Source organism: Rhinoderma darwinii, chromosome 4 (assembly GCF_050947455.1).
Source record: "Rhinoderma darwinii isolate aRhiDar2 chromosome 4, aRhiDar2.hap1, whole genome shotgun sequence".
Lineage (NCBI taxonomy): Eukaryota > Metazoa > Chordata > Amphibia > Anura > Rhinodermatidae > Rhinoderma > Rhinoderma darwinii.
Window position 1 is genome coordinate 404,960,407 of NC_134690.1, and position 15,840 is coordinate 404,976,246.

The 15,840-nt window shown below is 41.9% G+C and overlaps 1 protein-coding gene across 1 annotated transcript in view; it reads right to left on the reverse strand.

The window, feature by feature from the left end:
• Window positions 1–1,214: 1,214 nt before the first annotated feature.
• The window catches only part of GLP1R (glucagon like peptide 1 receptor), a 171,566-nt gene continuing 156,940 nt past the window's right edge, over window positions 1,215–15,840 (reverse strand). Inside the window, exons 10-12 of the mRNA XM_075863773.1 lie at window positions 11,983–12,121; window positions 3,016–3,057; window positions 1,215–1,808 (exon numbers count right to left, since the gene is read on the reverse strand). Of these exons, the coding sequence (XP_075719888.1) occupies window positions 1,671–1,808; window positions 3,016–3,057; window positions 11,983–12,121 (319 nt within the window). The 3' untranslated portion in view covers window positions 1,215–1,670. The remainder of the gene's footprint in view (window positions 1,809–3,015; window positions 3,058–11,982; window positions 12,122–15,840) is intronic.

The following is a 15,840-nucleotide window of genomic DNA, read 5'->3' on the forward strand; positions in this document are numbered from 1 at the left end:
TAAGTAATCAATATGGCATCAATACTTATGGCAGGAACCATTTACTATTTTAAGGGCAGTTGGGCCACACAATGGCAGCGATCTTTAGTCTAACTGCAGAAATGGCGCAACATTGGAAAAGATGCTGCTCAAAATGTATTGTTCATCGCACTTGAACTCTAAGCAATAGTGCAACGTAATGAGCGAATCAGTTGTATCCACTAAAAACGTGAAGTAGATGAATCTGTTGAATCGGACTCCACTTGGCTCAAGCTGCACCAAAATCGAACATGCCCTGCAGATTCAGCCGTTTTGTGCGCCATTGTAATGGAAATGAATGTGCTGGACATAGGACCCTATTGATACATGACCTCATCACAAATAGCATTAAAGTGGATTCTCTACCAATATTTCAGTAGGGAAATGTCATAAAACTTTGACCAATGGTAGTCGGGAAGCTGAGGCCACCATCGCTCCAAAGAACAGGTTGCTTTTGTTGGCCACCATATGTCTATGCAATTCTGAACTGGCCACTAAGGCAATTGTCTATTTTCATTACTTTCAATGCTCTTTGATTACAAATTATTGTCCTTTGCTCATATGACCATTCGCAGGGATGAATATAGGGAAGAGGAGATCTCCTTAAAAAAAAAAAAAAAGGCCACCCTTCCTGGTGTTGGTTCGAGCCACCTCCTCCTATTTATTCTGAGACAGGAAGAGTGGAACGATCCACACCCGGTTCTTCATTTACATCCCGTATAGAACAGAACGGCGGTGTGACCATTGTGCAAGTTCCTCTTCCTTGTTTCTAACATTGAGTTCCATGGGGAGGGGCAAAAGCCCTGAAGAAGTTCACACCACCCAAGTTGACACCTTGAGCTGATCGAACATGATTGAGGAAGGGTCAACATGACATGGACAACCCCCAACCATCCATGATAATAACACATCCCAAGAGGGCTACAAGCAACCATTGGTACCTGTAACTTTATAGGGAAAGGAAAACATTGGGGTTTGTCTTGGGATTGTTTAGGTAGTAGGAATTTTGTACTTTATAGGTAGATTCTGCTATATCATTGCCTATGTAACAGTATTGCAGGTAAAATGAAAAACCTTTATGTTGACCCCCCCCCCCCCATCTGATGTGATGGATTATACGTGAAGGCGCTGGCGAAGACATCCAAAGAGAATTCCAGAAAATAAAGCCCTGTCACTGTACCATGAAGACATTCGTCAACGTTCTCCGGGCCACTTAGAGGCCTTGTTTATTGATCGTGGTCTGCACATGAAAGCTTGAAAGGAACATTTAATCAATGCAATAAAAATCTGTATCCATCCCTGTCCTTCCAAGAGCGACCAAGCAATGGTATCCTTGTATTGTCTCTAGATACCGTTCTGCGTCTCTGTGCCACCGCCACCACCTCAGATGTGGATACAAGAAGATCAAGACTTTTCTTATCCTTCCAAACTCAAGGTTCTTCTCTTGACTGAATGGTGGGGTGGTTGGCTCACCCGCTTAACACAAGCACTAATAGCAGCAAAATGTCAATGTTATTTATATACAAACAGAAATAGAGAAGAGTGTCTTCTGTTGTGGGAAACGATGGACCTCGCTGCTTGTGAGAACCTTTGGTGGCACCACAGTTCATGGTTGGGCAATGAATATCCTTCTGGACTATGAGGAGACACAGTTAGACACTGCTGCCCATGGTCACCCCGCTGCTCAGGCTGTTGGCCGGGAACTTGATGGGTTTCATGTTGCTGTCCCGTTGGCTGTATAAATGTTCCAGCCTCCATCGTTCCCATCTCCTCTGGAACTCAGCCTGGACCTAGGAGCAGCAGACAGAGAGCGTGAGTTTATATCTCACATGTACAGATGTTATGTTTAGTGTATGGACCTAGGACCTTGTTCAGATGCTTCTGTCAATCACAGAGTAGTCACTTATATTTGCATCTCAGGGCTTGAAGGATACAGAATATGGAGCTGCATTCAGTGCAACTCTGCTATGCAAATAATATATCACTCAAGATTGCAAATACAAGAGAAAAGGAAGCGGATACTGCACCAAGACACGTGGAAACAGAAGAATGTGTTATATGGAAACGCAGTGCCGGAACTGCAACTCAACTGGATTATATACAAAGCACAATATCACTAGAAACAGAGAGGTAACAAGAGGTGACGTGTGAGGTCAGGGACCCATTATATTTAAATTCCAGACTGTCACTGTAATCTATTTCATCACAATAACACTTGAGGTACAAGATAATCACACTGACACAGGATAATGACACACTGACACTTGGGGTACAGGATAATGACACACTGACACTTGGGGTACAGGATAATGATACACTGACACTTGGGGTACAGGATAATGATACTGACACAGGATAATGACACTGACACAGGATAATGACACACTGACACTTGGGGTACAGGATAATGATACTGACACTTGGGGTACAGGATAATGACACACACACTTGGGGTACAGGATAATGATACACTGACACGGGGTACAGGATAATGACACACACACTTGGGGTACAGGATAATAACACTGACACTTGGGGTACAGGATACTGACACTTGGGGTACAGGATAATGACACTGACACTTGGGTACAGGATAATGATACACTGACACTTGGGGTACAGCATAATGACACTGACACTTGGGGGACAGGATAATGATACACTGACACTTGGGGGACAGGATAATGACACACTGACACTTGTGGGACAAGATAATGATACACTGACACTTGGGGTACAGGACAATGACACACTAATAGGTTACAGGATAATGACACTGACATGTGGGCCCCCAGAATGAGAGTACACAGGTATTTGGGGTAATCCTATTCCTCTCTATGCTACAATGTGTCTCCTCCTTGGGAGGTTTGGGGTTCACCTCTGGTCGCTTTGCTCCAGATACAGGTCAATAACTGAGTTGACTTATTACTTGGGGTTGATTTTGGTACCTGGAGGGAAATATCATTGTGTCTGGTATTGGACTCTGCTGTGCCTCACCTCATTGTTAATGAAGCAGTACAACACGGCAACCATCAGACCCTGGAAAGGAAGAGACAGGGAATTAGTGTGGCTGAGATCAAGCACTTAACATCTTCTAACATCAGATACAGTGAAGGAAATAAGTATTTGATCCCTTGCTGATTTTGTAGGTTTGCCCACTGTCAAAGACATGAACAGTCTAGAATTTTTAGGCTAGGTTAATTTTACCAGTGAGAGATAGATTATATAAAAAAAAACAGAAAATCACATTGTCACAATTATATATATATGTATTTGCATTGTGCACAGAGAAATAAGTATTTGATCCCTTTGGCAAACAAGACTTAATACTTGGTGGCAAAACCCTTGTTGGCAAGCACAGCAGTCAGACGTTTTTTGTAGTTGATGATGAGGTTTGCACACATGTTAGATGGAATTTTGGCCCACTCCTCTTTGCAGATCATCTGTAAATCATTAAGATTTCGAGGCTGTCGCTTGGCAACTCGGATCTTCAGCTCACTCCATAAGTTTTCGATGGGATTAAGGTCTGGAGACTGGCTAGGCCACTCCATGACCTTAATGTGCTTCTTTTTGTGCCACTCCTTTGTTGCCTTGGCTGTATGTTTCGGGTCATTGTCGTGCTGGAAGACCCAGCCACGAGCCATTTTTAATGTCCTGGTGGAGGGAAGGAGGTTGTCACTCAGGATTTGACGGTACATGGCTCCATCCATTCTCCCATTGATGCGGTGAAGTAGTCCTGTGCCCTTAGCAGAGAAACATAATGTTTCCACCTCCATGCTTGACAGTGGGGACGGTGTTCTTTGGGTCATAGGCAGCATTTCTCTTCCTCCAAACACGGCGAGTTGAGTTAATGCCAAAGAGCTCAATTTTAGTCTCATCTGACCACAGCACCTTCTCCCAATCACTCTCAGAATCATCCAGATGTTCATTTGCAAACTTCAGACGGGCCTGTACATGTGACTTCTTGAGCAGGGGGACCTTGCGGGCTCTGCAGGATTTTAATCCATTACGGCGTAATGTGTTACCAATGGTTTTCTTGGTGACTGTGGTCCCAGCTGCCTTGAGATCATTAACAAGTTCCCCCCGTGTAGTTTTCGGCTGAGCTCTCACCTTCCTCAAGGTCAAGGATACCCCACGAGGTGAGATTTTGCCTGGAGCCCCAGATCGATGTCGATTGAGGGTATGTTCACACGATAGCAGGCATTTACGTGTGAAAAGACAGACTGTTTTCAAGAGAAAACAGCTGCCTCGTTTCACACGTAAATGCTCCTCCTCGTAATATACGAGGCGTCTGTGACGCTCGTAAATCTTGAGCTGCTCTTCATTGAGTTCAATGAAGAACGGCTCAAATTACGTTGCAAAGAAGTGTCCTGCATATAATGTATATAAGTGTCCCGCATATAATGTATATAAGTGTCCCGCATATAATGTATATAAGTGTCCCGCATATAATGTATATAAGTGTCCCGCATATAATGTATATAAGTGTCCCGCATATAATGTATATAAGTGTCCCGCATATAATGTATATAAGTGTCCCGCATATAATGTATATAAGTGTCCCGCATATAATGTATATAAGTGTCCCGCATATAATGTATATAAGTGTCCCGCATATAATGTATATAAGTGTCCCGCATATAATGTATATAAGTGTCCCGCATATAATGTATATAAGTGTCCCGCATATAATGTATACAAGTGTCCCGCATATAATGTATACAAGTGTCCCGCATATAATGTATACAAGTGTCCCGCATATAATGTATACAAGTGTCCCGCATATAATGTATACAAGTGTCCCGCATATAATGTATACAAGTGTCCCGCATATAATGTATACAAGTGTCCCGCATATAATGTATACAAGTGTCCCGCATATAATGTATACACGTGTCCCGCATATAATGTATACAAGTGTCCCGCATATAATGTATACAAGTGTCCCGCATATAATGTATATAAGTGTCCCGCATATAATGTATATAAGTGTCCCGCATATAATGTATATAAGTGTCCCGCATATAATGTATATAAGTGTCCCGCATATAATGTATATAAGTGTCCCGCATATAATGTATATAAGTGTCCCGCAAATAATGTATATAAGTGTCCCGCATATAATGTATATAAGTGTCCCCCATATAATGTATATAAGTGTCCCGCATATAATGTATATAAGCGTCCCGCATATAATGTATATAAGCGTCCCGCATATAATGTATATAAGCGTCCCGCATATAATGTATATAAGCGTCCCGCATATAATGTATATAAGCGTCCCGCATATAATGTATATAAGCGTCCCGCATATAATGTATATAAGCGTCCCGCATATAATGTATATAAGTGTCCCGCATATAATGTATATAAGTGTCCCGCATATAATGTATATAAGTGTCCCGCATATAATGTATATAAGTGTCCCGCATATAATGTATATAAGTGTCCCGCATATAATGTATATAAGTGTCCCGCATATAATGTATATAAGTGTCCTGCATATAATGTATATAAGTGTCCTGCATATAATGTATATAAGTGTCCCGCATATAATGTATATAAGTGTCCTGCATATAATGTATATAAGTGTCCTGCATATAATGTATATAAGAGTCCCGCATATAATGTATATAAGTGTCCCGCATATAATGTATATAAGTGCCCCGCATATAATGTATATAAGTGTCCCGCATATAATGTATATAAGTGTCCCGCATATAATGTATATAAGAGTCCCGCATATAATGTATATAAGTGTCCCGCATATAATGTATATAAGTGCCCCGCATATAATGTATATAAGTGTCCTGCATATAATGTATATAAGTGTCCTGCATATAATGTATATAAGTGTCCTGCATATAATGTATATAAGTGTCCCGCATATAATGTATATAAGTGTCCCGCATATAATGTATATAAGTGTCCCGCAAATAATGTATACGCCTCGTTTACGCCTGAAAATAGGTCGTGTGAACCCAGCCTCACAGTCATTTTGTATGTCTTCCATTTTCTTACTATTGCCCCAACAGTTGTCTCCTTCTCACCCAGCGTCTTACTTATGGTTTTGTAGCCCATTCCAGCCTTGTGCAGGTCTATGATCTTGTCCCTGACATCCTTAGAAAGCTCTTTGGTCTTGCCCATGTTGTAGAGGTTAGAGTCAGACTGAGTCATTGAGTCTGTGGACAGGAGTCTTTTATACAGGTGACCATGTAAGAGCTGTCTATAATGCAGGCACCAAGTTGATTTGGAGCAGTAACTGGTCTGGAGGAGGCTGAACTCTTAATGGTTGGTCGGGGGTCACATACTTATTTCTCTGTGCACAATGCAAATAAATATATATCATTTTGACAATGTGATTTTCTGTTTTTTTAAAATATAATCTATCTCTCACTGGTAAAATTAACCTAGCCTAAAAATTCTAGACTGTTCATGACTTTGACAGTGGGCAAACTTACAAAATCAGCAAGGGATCAAATACTTATTTCCTTCACTGTATATACAGAAATAAGCACTGGGAATACTGGAAACAGCACAGGAAATATTGAGAAAACTGGGAGTATTTGGAGCACAGGGAAAACGGAATACTAGGAACACTGGGAGTAGTGGGAATACTGGAAGCACTGAGAATACTGGGAACAGTAGGAGTACTGAAATCGCTTGGAATACTGGAAGCACAGCGAGCACTAGGAGGACTGGAAATATTGTGAGCTCTGGGAATACTAGGAGGACTGAGCACTGAAAATATTAGGAAAACTGGGAATACTGACAGCAGTGGGAATACAAGGAGCACTAAAAACACTGGGAGCACTGGGAATAATAAAAGCACTGGGAACATGGATAATGGGAGCACTGGGAATACTAGAAGCACTGCAAAAATTGGGAGCGTGAAAAATAATGGGAGGACAAGAAATTGTGGGAGCACTGGGAATACTAAGAGTACTGAAAAAAAAGGGAGTACTAGGAGCACTAGGAATACTTGGAGCTCTGAGAATACTGCGAGGACTGAGACTACTAAAAGGACTGAGAATATTTTCTCCACAATATATTACAGCAGGGGGCGACACATCCAGTCGTGTTTTTTGCCTTACATCCCCACGCTGTCTTGTATTTGACAAGCCGATGTATGGGATGGATATAAGAATATAATATACGTAGGTGAGTACCCTAAAAACTATAGGAGAGCTGGACAGGGCAGCGGCAATCGCCAGGAGCCAATTCTTTCTTCTCTAATTTTAGTTTAACGTCTTTTGCGCCACATCTGTGTAGGTTGCAGATAATCGAGTCAATTTAGAATGTAGTGGTGTGCAAGCAGTTTACTCCACATTGTTATATTCTGTGGAGCAGGTAGGTGCCCCTATACGTTCCTACATATCCTATACTATTCTGGGGTGGCAGTGGGGGTGAAGGGCATTCTTTCAATTCCTTGCTATGGGATATCATGATTTCCATATAAATGATGAGAAATATCATCAAATTTCCTATTCCCATCTACAGATAATTGGATTATTGACCTGTGGCATTAATTCTGCAGGATTTTTGTTTATACGAATAGTGGGTAGGCAAGCGCTATCATGGGGTCCCAGAGCAAAGCCTTTCATGCGCCCCTTTGTCATGTGGATCTAAATTTAAGGAAGAGATACTTTGTTTATAATAAATGATAATAATAAAAAAATGATACTGCCCCCAGTGGTAGTAGGAAGAACTTCATAGAGAAACAAATACCCTGAGGCAGTGCCCCCAGAGATGATAGGAAGAACTTCATCCTTAAGCTCCTTTTTTACAGTAGAACCACAGATATGCAAGAACTGCACTGCCCCTATGGGTACAGAGAAGAACTGCACCTATTTTCTAGATATATGTACATTACAATACTGCCTGTTGTGGTATTTGGGAAAATGTCATCCAGTGCATCTGTTACAGTGATATATATTTCCAATTTTATACTGCCCCCTGTGGTCGCATAGAAGAAGTACATTTTAGGCATAATTTTAGGGGCATAGAATAATTTTAATAAACACATTTTTATAATAACACTTGTCATAAGAAATATAATATCTATTCCCCGGGTTTCTAACCAAGTGTTACGTAACAAATGCATCTAGACACCGACAACATTAAATTGGTGCGATCTGGTGCTGATCTGGTGTCCCTACAATTTGCTGGGCATTTAGATCAACATTTTGTCTCAACAATTATACAAGTTGTAAAACAAAACAAAATGTCATATTAAACTTTACCGGATTGCGTTTGTATTAAGGAAAACACGCTGTCTGTGACATCCGCCGCCAGAAAGGACATAAGCGCCACTGACCCGTATCACACGAGGCCTTTTACATTTTTCATTAGTGCCCAGCTGTTGAGATAATTACGTAACGTCCGTTTGGACTGGTTATACATGGACGCAGTGTATACACGTGAAGGCTTTACTACCGGAAATCTTAATCACCTGACTTATATCTGTGAATGAAAATATTCCATAAATGAAATGAATATGAGCCTTCCGTGCAAAAAAGGTTTATCCTATTGTCCCACATACAAATTCGACACATTTCCTTTAGATATGGATTGGCAAACATTCAATAGGAACCTTCGTTTAAAAGTATTTTTTTCTGAGAAAGTTGATACCCCAATAGTAAAACCTTTTACAACACGGGTTGATTTGAATTCACTGGGGCTAAGGAATAAGAGGACCTTTATGCCACCTAGGGGGGGGGGGGTCCGGTATTGGAAGTGATTGGTTCAAGAAGACGTGGAGAAGTTTAGGAAAGATGTGGACAGGGGTTATTTATGTGCAACGAGTAACTTTTCTAGCACAGATCTACGAGCGTTGAGATCACCCATACAGGATAGGGATTTAGTAGTTAAACCTGCCGATAAGGGAAGGGCCATTGTGATTATGGATAGACAGGATTATCTATTGGAGATCAATTCCCAATTACAAAATAACACGGTATATAAGAAATTACACAGTGATCCCTCTAGGCAGGTCGAATCTGAGATACAGGAAACTTTGGTACTTACATTGTCAGGTAATTGATCAGAAAATTGTTGATTTCCTCACTAATCCTAAACCCATTATTCCAAATGTCTATACGTTACCCAAAATACACTGGCGGTTACAGAGGCCTCCGGGGAGACCCATAGTGACCTCGACAGAATCTTTATTATCTCCTCTTTCAGTACTCTTGAAAAAGTTTTAACCCCTATGGTGAAGAAGACAAAATCTTTTTTGCTAGATACTAATGAATTCTTCCAACAAATAAATAGTATCCAACAATATATATATATACATCAATCCAGAGAAAGGTCTTATGGCAGTACGTGACATGTTGAGGAAATCTGATCATCAAGAAATGTCAATTGATTTTTATATGGACTTATTAAATTTGGTCTTAAAGAATTTTTTTCTTTTTCCGGATAACTTTTATTTACAAACGCAAGGTACGGCGATGGGGTCCAATGTGCCCCCCCCCCCCAGATGCGAAATGCTTTATGTCTTATTTTGAGGAACATTTAGTTTATAACAATTCAATTATTTTGGAGGACGCAGTAGTTTTGAAAATATATGTAGACAATATTTTTTGCATATGGGGGGGGGCACATTGGACTCTTTCACCGAGTTCCATACATATCCTAATAGTGTTTGGTCTGAACTCCAATTCACTATTCATTATGATCTTCGAAAGATAGATTTCCTAGATACGACAACTGTGAAGGATGAAAATGTTTTTTGCCCCACAGACCCCTTTGTTAAGGATAGCGATAGTAATAATCTTTAGCACTATACCAGCCGTCATTCCACACCTATGAAAAAATCTATTCCTAGTTCTCAACTAGTTGAACGTATAGTTAGCAATAAGATAATGAAAGAGAAATTCATTGATAGAGGTTATCCGTACACAACTCTACAAGTCCAATCAGAAGAAACTCAGTCTCCCTTTATCCCTGAATTGAATCCCCTTGGTACATTCTTTTCATTTGTTTGCATAAAGGGTACACACAATTATACGTCCGCATTGGCCCCTCCTGCAGAAAGGCTATCCCACGGTTAAGGAATTCAAGGAACCTGACAAACTTCTGACATGTCATAGTGACATGTCAGAAGATTGGGTTGGTGGGGGTCCGAGCACTGAGACCCCCACCAATCAGTAGAACGAAGCAGCTGAAGTGCTCGTGTGAGCGCTCAGCCGCTTCGTGTCTGTTTGTTTTTTCCCGGAAAGCCGATGTATCGGTGTCATAGACTTTCTATTGAGTCCGTACTCCGATACATTTATTGCATGCAACGTTCCAATATAACGACGGGAGATAAATGTTATCATCCCTGGTCAGGCGGAGCTTTTCATATGAAGGGGTTTTACACTTGCGATTACAATTTTGTTGTGTATGTGATCAAGTGTCCTTGCGGTCTCGTATATGTTGGCAAAACTACTCAACATAAATCGACAACACTATGCGAGAATGTGTTACTACCGGTACCTCTGCATTTGAATAAAATGGGACATACGGTCTCACAGTTAAAATATCAAATTTTGGAGGAAATCACATGACCCCGACGTGCGTTGGGGGGGGGGGGGGGTGGCTTGTGTTAAGTTACTAAAGTGTAGAGAATCCTTCTGGATTTATACACTTCAGTCTCTCGAACCCCAGGGTCTGAATCGTGACTGCGATATTCAAAGCTTCTCCCAAAATATTGATTATTTGTTTAATCTGTTTATAAATATTCTAATATCTGACTCTCTTTTGTAACAAAAGGCTCCTTGAAAATTGCTACATGATGAAGTGATGCGCTCTAGGAAGCCCCTTACCGGATTGTGTTTTTTAAGGGATTTCCCGTTATCGCATGAATTCTCTTTATTGCATAACGTGGCATTTCCTTTTATGTTCTGAGTGCATCATTTTCCTTTTTCTACATCATTTTTGTTAATGAAAAACGGCTCAAGAAGTGACATGCACTTCTTTTTCGCGGGCGTCCTTTTACGCGCTGTTTTTTGAAAATAAGTTGTATAAAACCGCCCCGTCGGAACAGAACGCCGTTTTCCCCATTGAAATCAATGGGCAGATGTTTGCAGGCTTTTTGCTTCCGTGTTTTCAGACGTTTTTCGAGGCATAAATGCCCCAAAATACGCCTGAAAACACTACATGTGCACATACCTTTATGTCCTTTCTGGCGGCGGATGTCGCAGACCGCGTGTTCTCCTTAATACAAACGCAATCCGGTTACGGTTTAGTTGCTTATCTCGTCAATATGAGATTTTGTTTTGTTTTACAACTTGTATAATTGTAGAGAGAAAATGTTGATCTAAATGCCCAGCAAATTGTAGGGACACCAGATCAGCACCAGATCAGCACCAGATCAGCACCAGATTTAATGTTGTCGGTGTCTAGATGCATTTGTTACGTAACACTTGGTCAGAAACCCGGGGAATAGAGATTATATTTCTTATGACAAGTGTTACTATAAAAATGTGTTTATCAGAATTATTCTTTACAGAGGATTTCAAAAAGTTCATAGTGTTTTGACCGAAACGTCATCATTTTTTTGTCTGTGGATTGCTAATAAAAATATTATCGATCAAAGAAAAAGTTGTTGAGTGTCGGATCTTCATTTATATATGCGTTCTGTTATAGAGGTATGCAGATGCAGCAGAGCGGATATTGTCATTGAGCGGTTTCTTTTGCGTTATCAAGATAATTCTTTGAACTAAGATAAATTAGTAGGTTTACCTGCAGTCTTATGGAAAACCACAGGGAACACATTATAATATCAGTTGTGCAAAATGGCAAACTCAGCTCTGCCGCACTAACAAACACTAAATTCTGCTACATACTGTATGTATATATATATTTCAACTTCTGTTAATCCCCTTGTCCTTATAAGGAAGACTTTTATACTACCAGGGAGGGAGATGTATGATAATACTGCCCCCTACAGTAATGTGGAAAAACTAGATGTCTTACCTGGAATGAGCTGAAGGAGAGTTCAAAAAATAGCTTAATGTAACGCAAGGATCCTTTGGCGTGTTCATCGGTTACGAAGGCGAAAATGATCTCATGGGTCCCCAGGAGCGGGATCAGCGTCAGAGTGGATTTTGCTAGTCTGTTAATTAGAGAAGACATAATATGGTGGAATAGTCAATATCCTCTAATCTTAGGTGCCTTGTGCAAACACTATATCTCCCACAATGCACCACAGCAGAGCACGCTCTCTCTATAGAGTCTGAACAAGCAGGGGGCAGCAGTGAGAGATGATAAACTGTTCATAGGAAAGCAGCAGAATTGTGAACACAGCTGTGGATGACGGTATCAGAACATCTCTAAATGAAGGGGGTGACAAACTTTTGGTGTTGATTAAAGATTTCTGTCACTAAAATTCTCCAAAAGAATTTCAAATATTTAAAGCTTTCCTATAGTTTACATTTTTTTTTCCATAAATCAAGTGTAGGCAAAGATGATATACTTTATAATATATGTTCATATAGAAAAATGCCCCTTTCCCCCTATACCTGGATATTCCTTTGGTTTAGATACCGGGCCGTGGATCATTTGGTACCGGGCCGTGGTATCTGGTATCCACCCTGGTGGCCGCAGGGAGACTCCGGGTGGAAACTGCAGCACTTAGCCAGCCTGCTGTTTTATGTCAAGAGACCACTGAAGCCTGTGATTGGCTGCAGCAGCGATCACATGGGATGAAGCATCATCCCAGGAGGCCGGCCCTCTGACGTCATACAGGCCAGCCTTCTGGAATGATGTTTCATCCCATGTGATCGCCGCTACAGCCGGTGATTGGATCAAACGTCATCCCAGGAGGCCGGCCTGGAGGAAGAAACACAGACTCTTGGGTAAGTATAAGATTTTTGTTTTCTGAGTTCCGTTTTTTTGCGGCGGAATCGCTGTGAACACGCTGCAAAAAAAATGCAACAACTGCTATTTGTTGCGGGTTTTACCTCTCCATTGAATTCAATGGGGAAAACCCGCAACAATTAAGCAGTGTTTATGCAAATACAATTGATATGCTGCGGAATAAAATTCTGCACTGCAGGTCAATTTGAGTGTTTTTTCCCGCTCACTATTTACGCAGCGTGCGAATGAGATTTGTTTTATCTCATCCACTTTGCTGCCACTGCATTTGCTGTGGATTTTCCACAAGAATTCCGTTGCAGAAAATTTGCAGTATTTACGCACTGTGTGAACTGACCCTAAGGCTGGGTTCACACGACCATGTTACGTCCCGGACCGAACACAGTGCAGGGAGCCGGGCTCCTAGCATCATAGTTATGTACGACGCTAGGAGTCCCTGCCTCGCTGCAGGACAACTGTCCCGTACTGTAATCATGTTTTCAACTGTCCCGGACTGTTCAGAATCTCTGCACTCACTGAAAAACCAGGACAACACGGAGGATCTTCTCGCAGAGCAGAGAGACTGTGTGAGGAGGCGAGAGTGGGAGAGGAAGTTGCCTGCACGCACATTTGAATACATAGAGACTGCGGAACAGATCATCTTCCAGGTATTGGACTCTTAGGCCGGATTCACACGAGCGCTGCGCATCTCGGACGTGAAAAACGTCAGTGCATCCGTGCTCTGCGCTGCGGGACGCGATGTCACGCATCCCAAAAAGATTAGAGTCTATGGAGCGGATGCGTGAAGCGTGAAAAAATAGGACATGTCCTATTTTCTCACGGACCCTTCACGCGGTCCGTTGAAAAAATGTTGTGTGAACGGCCCCATTGAATTACAAAGGTCCGCGGGACGGCCGCTGTTTCAAAGACCGACACACGGACATTTATCACGCCCGTGTAAATAAGGCCTTACACAGAGCTTTACTAAGAGCAGCACCGCTCAGTCTTTCCAGTGTTAAATCTTAGAGATCAGGGTAACTTGAAGCTCCTGGGCCCCAATGCAAAATCTGTACCAGGGCCCGGGACCTACCCTGCACCATTTATAATACTGGCTCTTCCTTTGTGACAGCTGCCTCCACATCCCCTATAGGGTGCAGTGCTCCTGAGTGCGGGAGAACATCATAGCAGCGAGTGCCGCCCGACTGGAGCAACTGACAATTATAGATGGATCCTGCAGAGGGGAAACTGCTAAAAATACCTGGAACGGGACATTGGGGTCAGGAATTATCCAGTACACAAATGACGACTTATCTTAAACATTCACCTGGAATGATAGATTTGCTTTCATATTTATTCCTATTCCATTTCTGAGTGATCTTGGTCTCCTACAAGAGTAACAGATACTGAGTGACAACCACTGATGGCTGCCGTAATCGTGCCCATAAGAGTTGTCACCGTCCCCCACAGATACTGAATGACATTTATGACCGCACGGTTATTCACAGCCACGTCCTCTCCACTCTTTTTCTCTCTGCCTATGTAGGTGTCAGTCTTCACTGTAGTCCTGACATTCAATTCATTAACCAGGAATCTCCGGATGAGATGAGCTCTTGTTCCTTGTCAAATAAGGGAGCACTTTTGAGCATGGACTTGTGGGAGGACGGAGAATGAGGCGGATATAAATGATCGTACAAATCCACATCTGACTGTCTCCAGGAAAAGATCTTTCATTTTACATCTGGTATGGATGGGACGTATGAAGCGGAGAGAGAAAATAATTGTCGCAGTATAAAGTTAATAGGAAATGTCAGGAGATAAGTGAAGGATATTCATTAGAAAGAAAAGGCACGAATGTGAATATATGACATTATAGAGGGAAATGACGAGAACGTAAACGCCAATAAAATGTGACGGTTCATCGCCCCCGGGATGTAAGGATTGTAAAAGTCTTCAATATTCATATGGAAAAGTTACGAATCTGAACTGTCGGGAGAATCCAACTACACAAGAACAGAGTGTAGCCAATTAGACAGTGGGGCAGCAGCACAGAGTATTTCAGGAGAAGAGTGTGCTGAACTTGTCGGAAGTTACAGACTGGGAGTTACATAGTGGATGGAGCATGGTCCTCCAGCAGCACAAAGTATTTGAGGAGAGGGATGTGCTGATCTTGTTGGAGGTCACAGACTGAAAGTTACTTTATATCACCGGACATTAGCTGGATGTGGTAACAATGTATCACCGGACATTAGCTGGATGTGGTAACAATGTATCAGTAGCCACCTGGATGCGGGTGTTGTGCAGGAATGGCCACCCCAACACTAAGGGAAATATACTTCTATGATGACGTCATTGAGGGGGAAGGTCCTGGCAGGGCTCTAGCTGGATATCTCCTAGAACAGAGTGTAGCCAATTAGACAGTGGGGCAGCAGCACAGAGTATTTCAGGAGAAGAGTGTGCTGAACTTGTCGGAAGTTACAGACTGGGAGTTACATAGTGGATGGAGCATGGTCCTCCAGCAGCACAAAGTATTTGAGGAGAGGGATGTGCTGATCTTGTTGGAGGTCACAGACTGAAAGTTACTTTATATCACCGGACATTAGCTGGATGTGGTAACAATATATCACCGGACATTAGCTGGATGTGGTAACAATGTATCACCGGACATTAGCTGGATGTGGTAACAATGTATCACCGGACATTAGCTGGATGTGGTAACAATGTATCACCGGACATTAGCTGGATGTGGTAACAATGTATCACCGGACATTAGCTGGATGTGGTAACAATGTATCACCGGACATTAGCTGGATGTGGTAACAATGTATCACCGGACATTAGCTGGATGTGGTAACAATGTATCACCGGACATTAGCTGGATGTGGTAACAATGTATCACCGGACATTAGCTGGATGTGGTAACAATGTATCACCGGACATTAGCTGGATGTGGTAACAATGTATCACCGGACATTAGCTGGA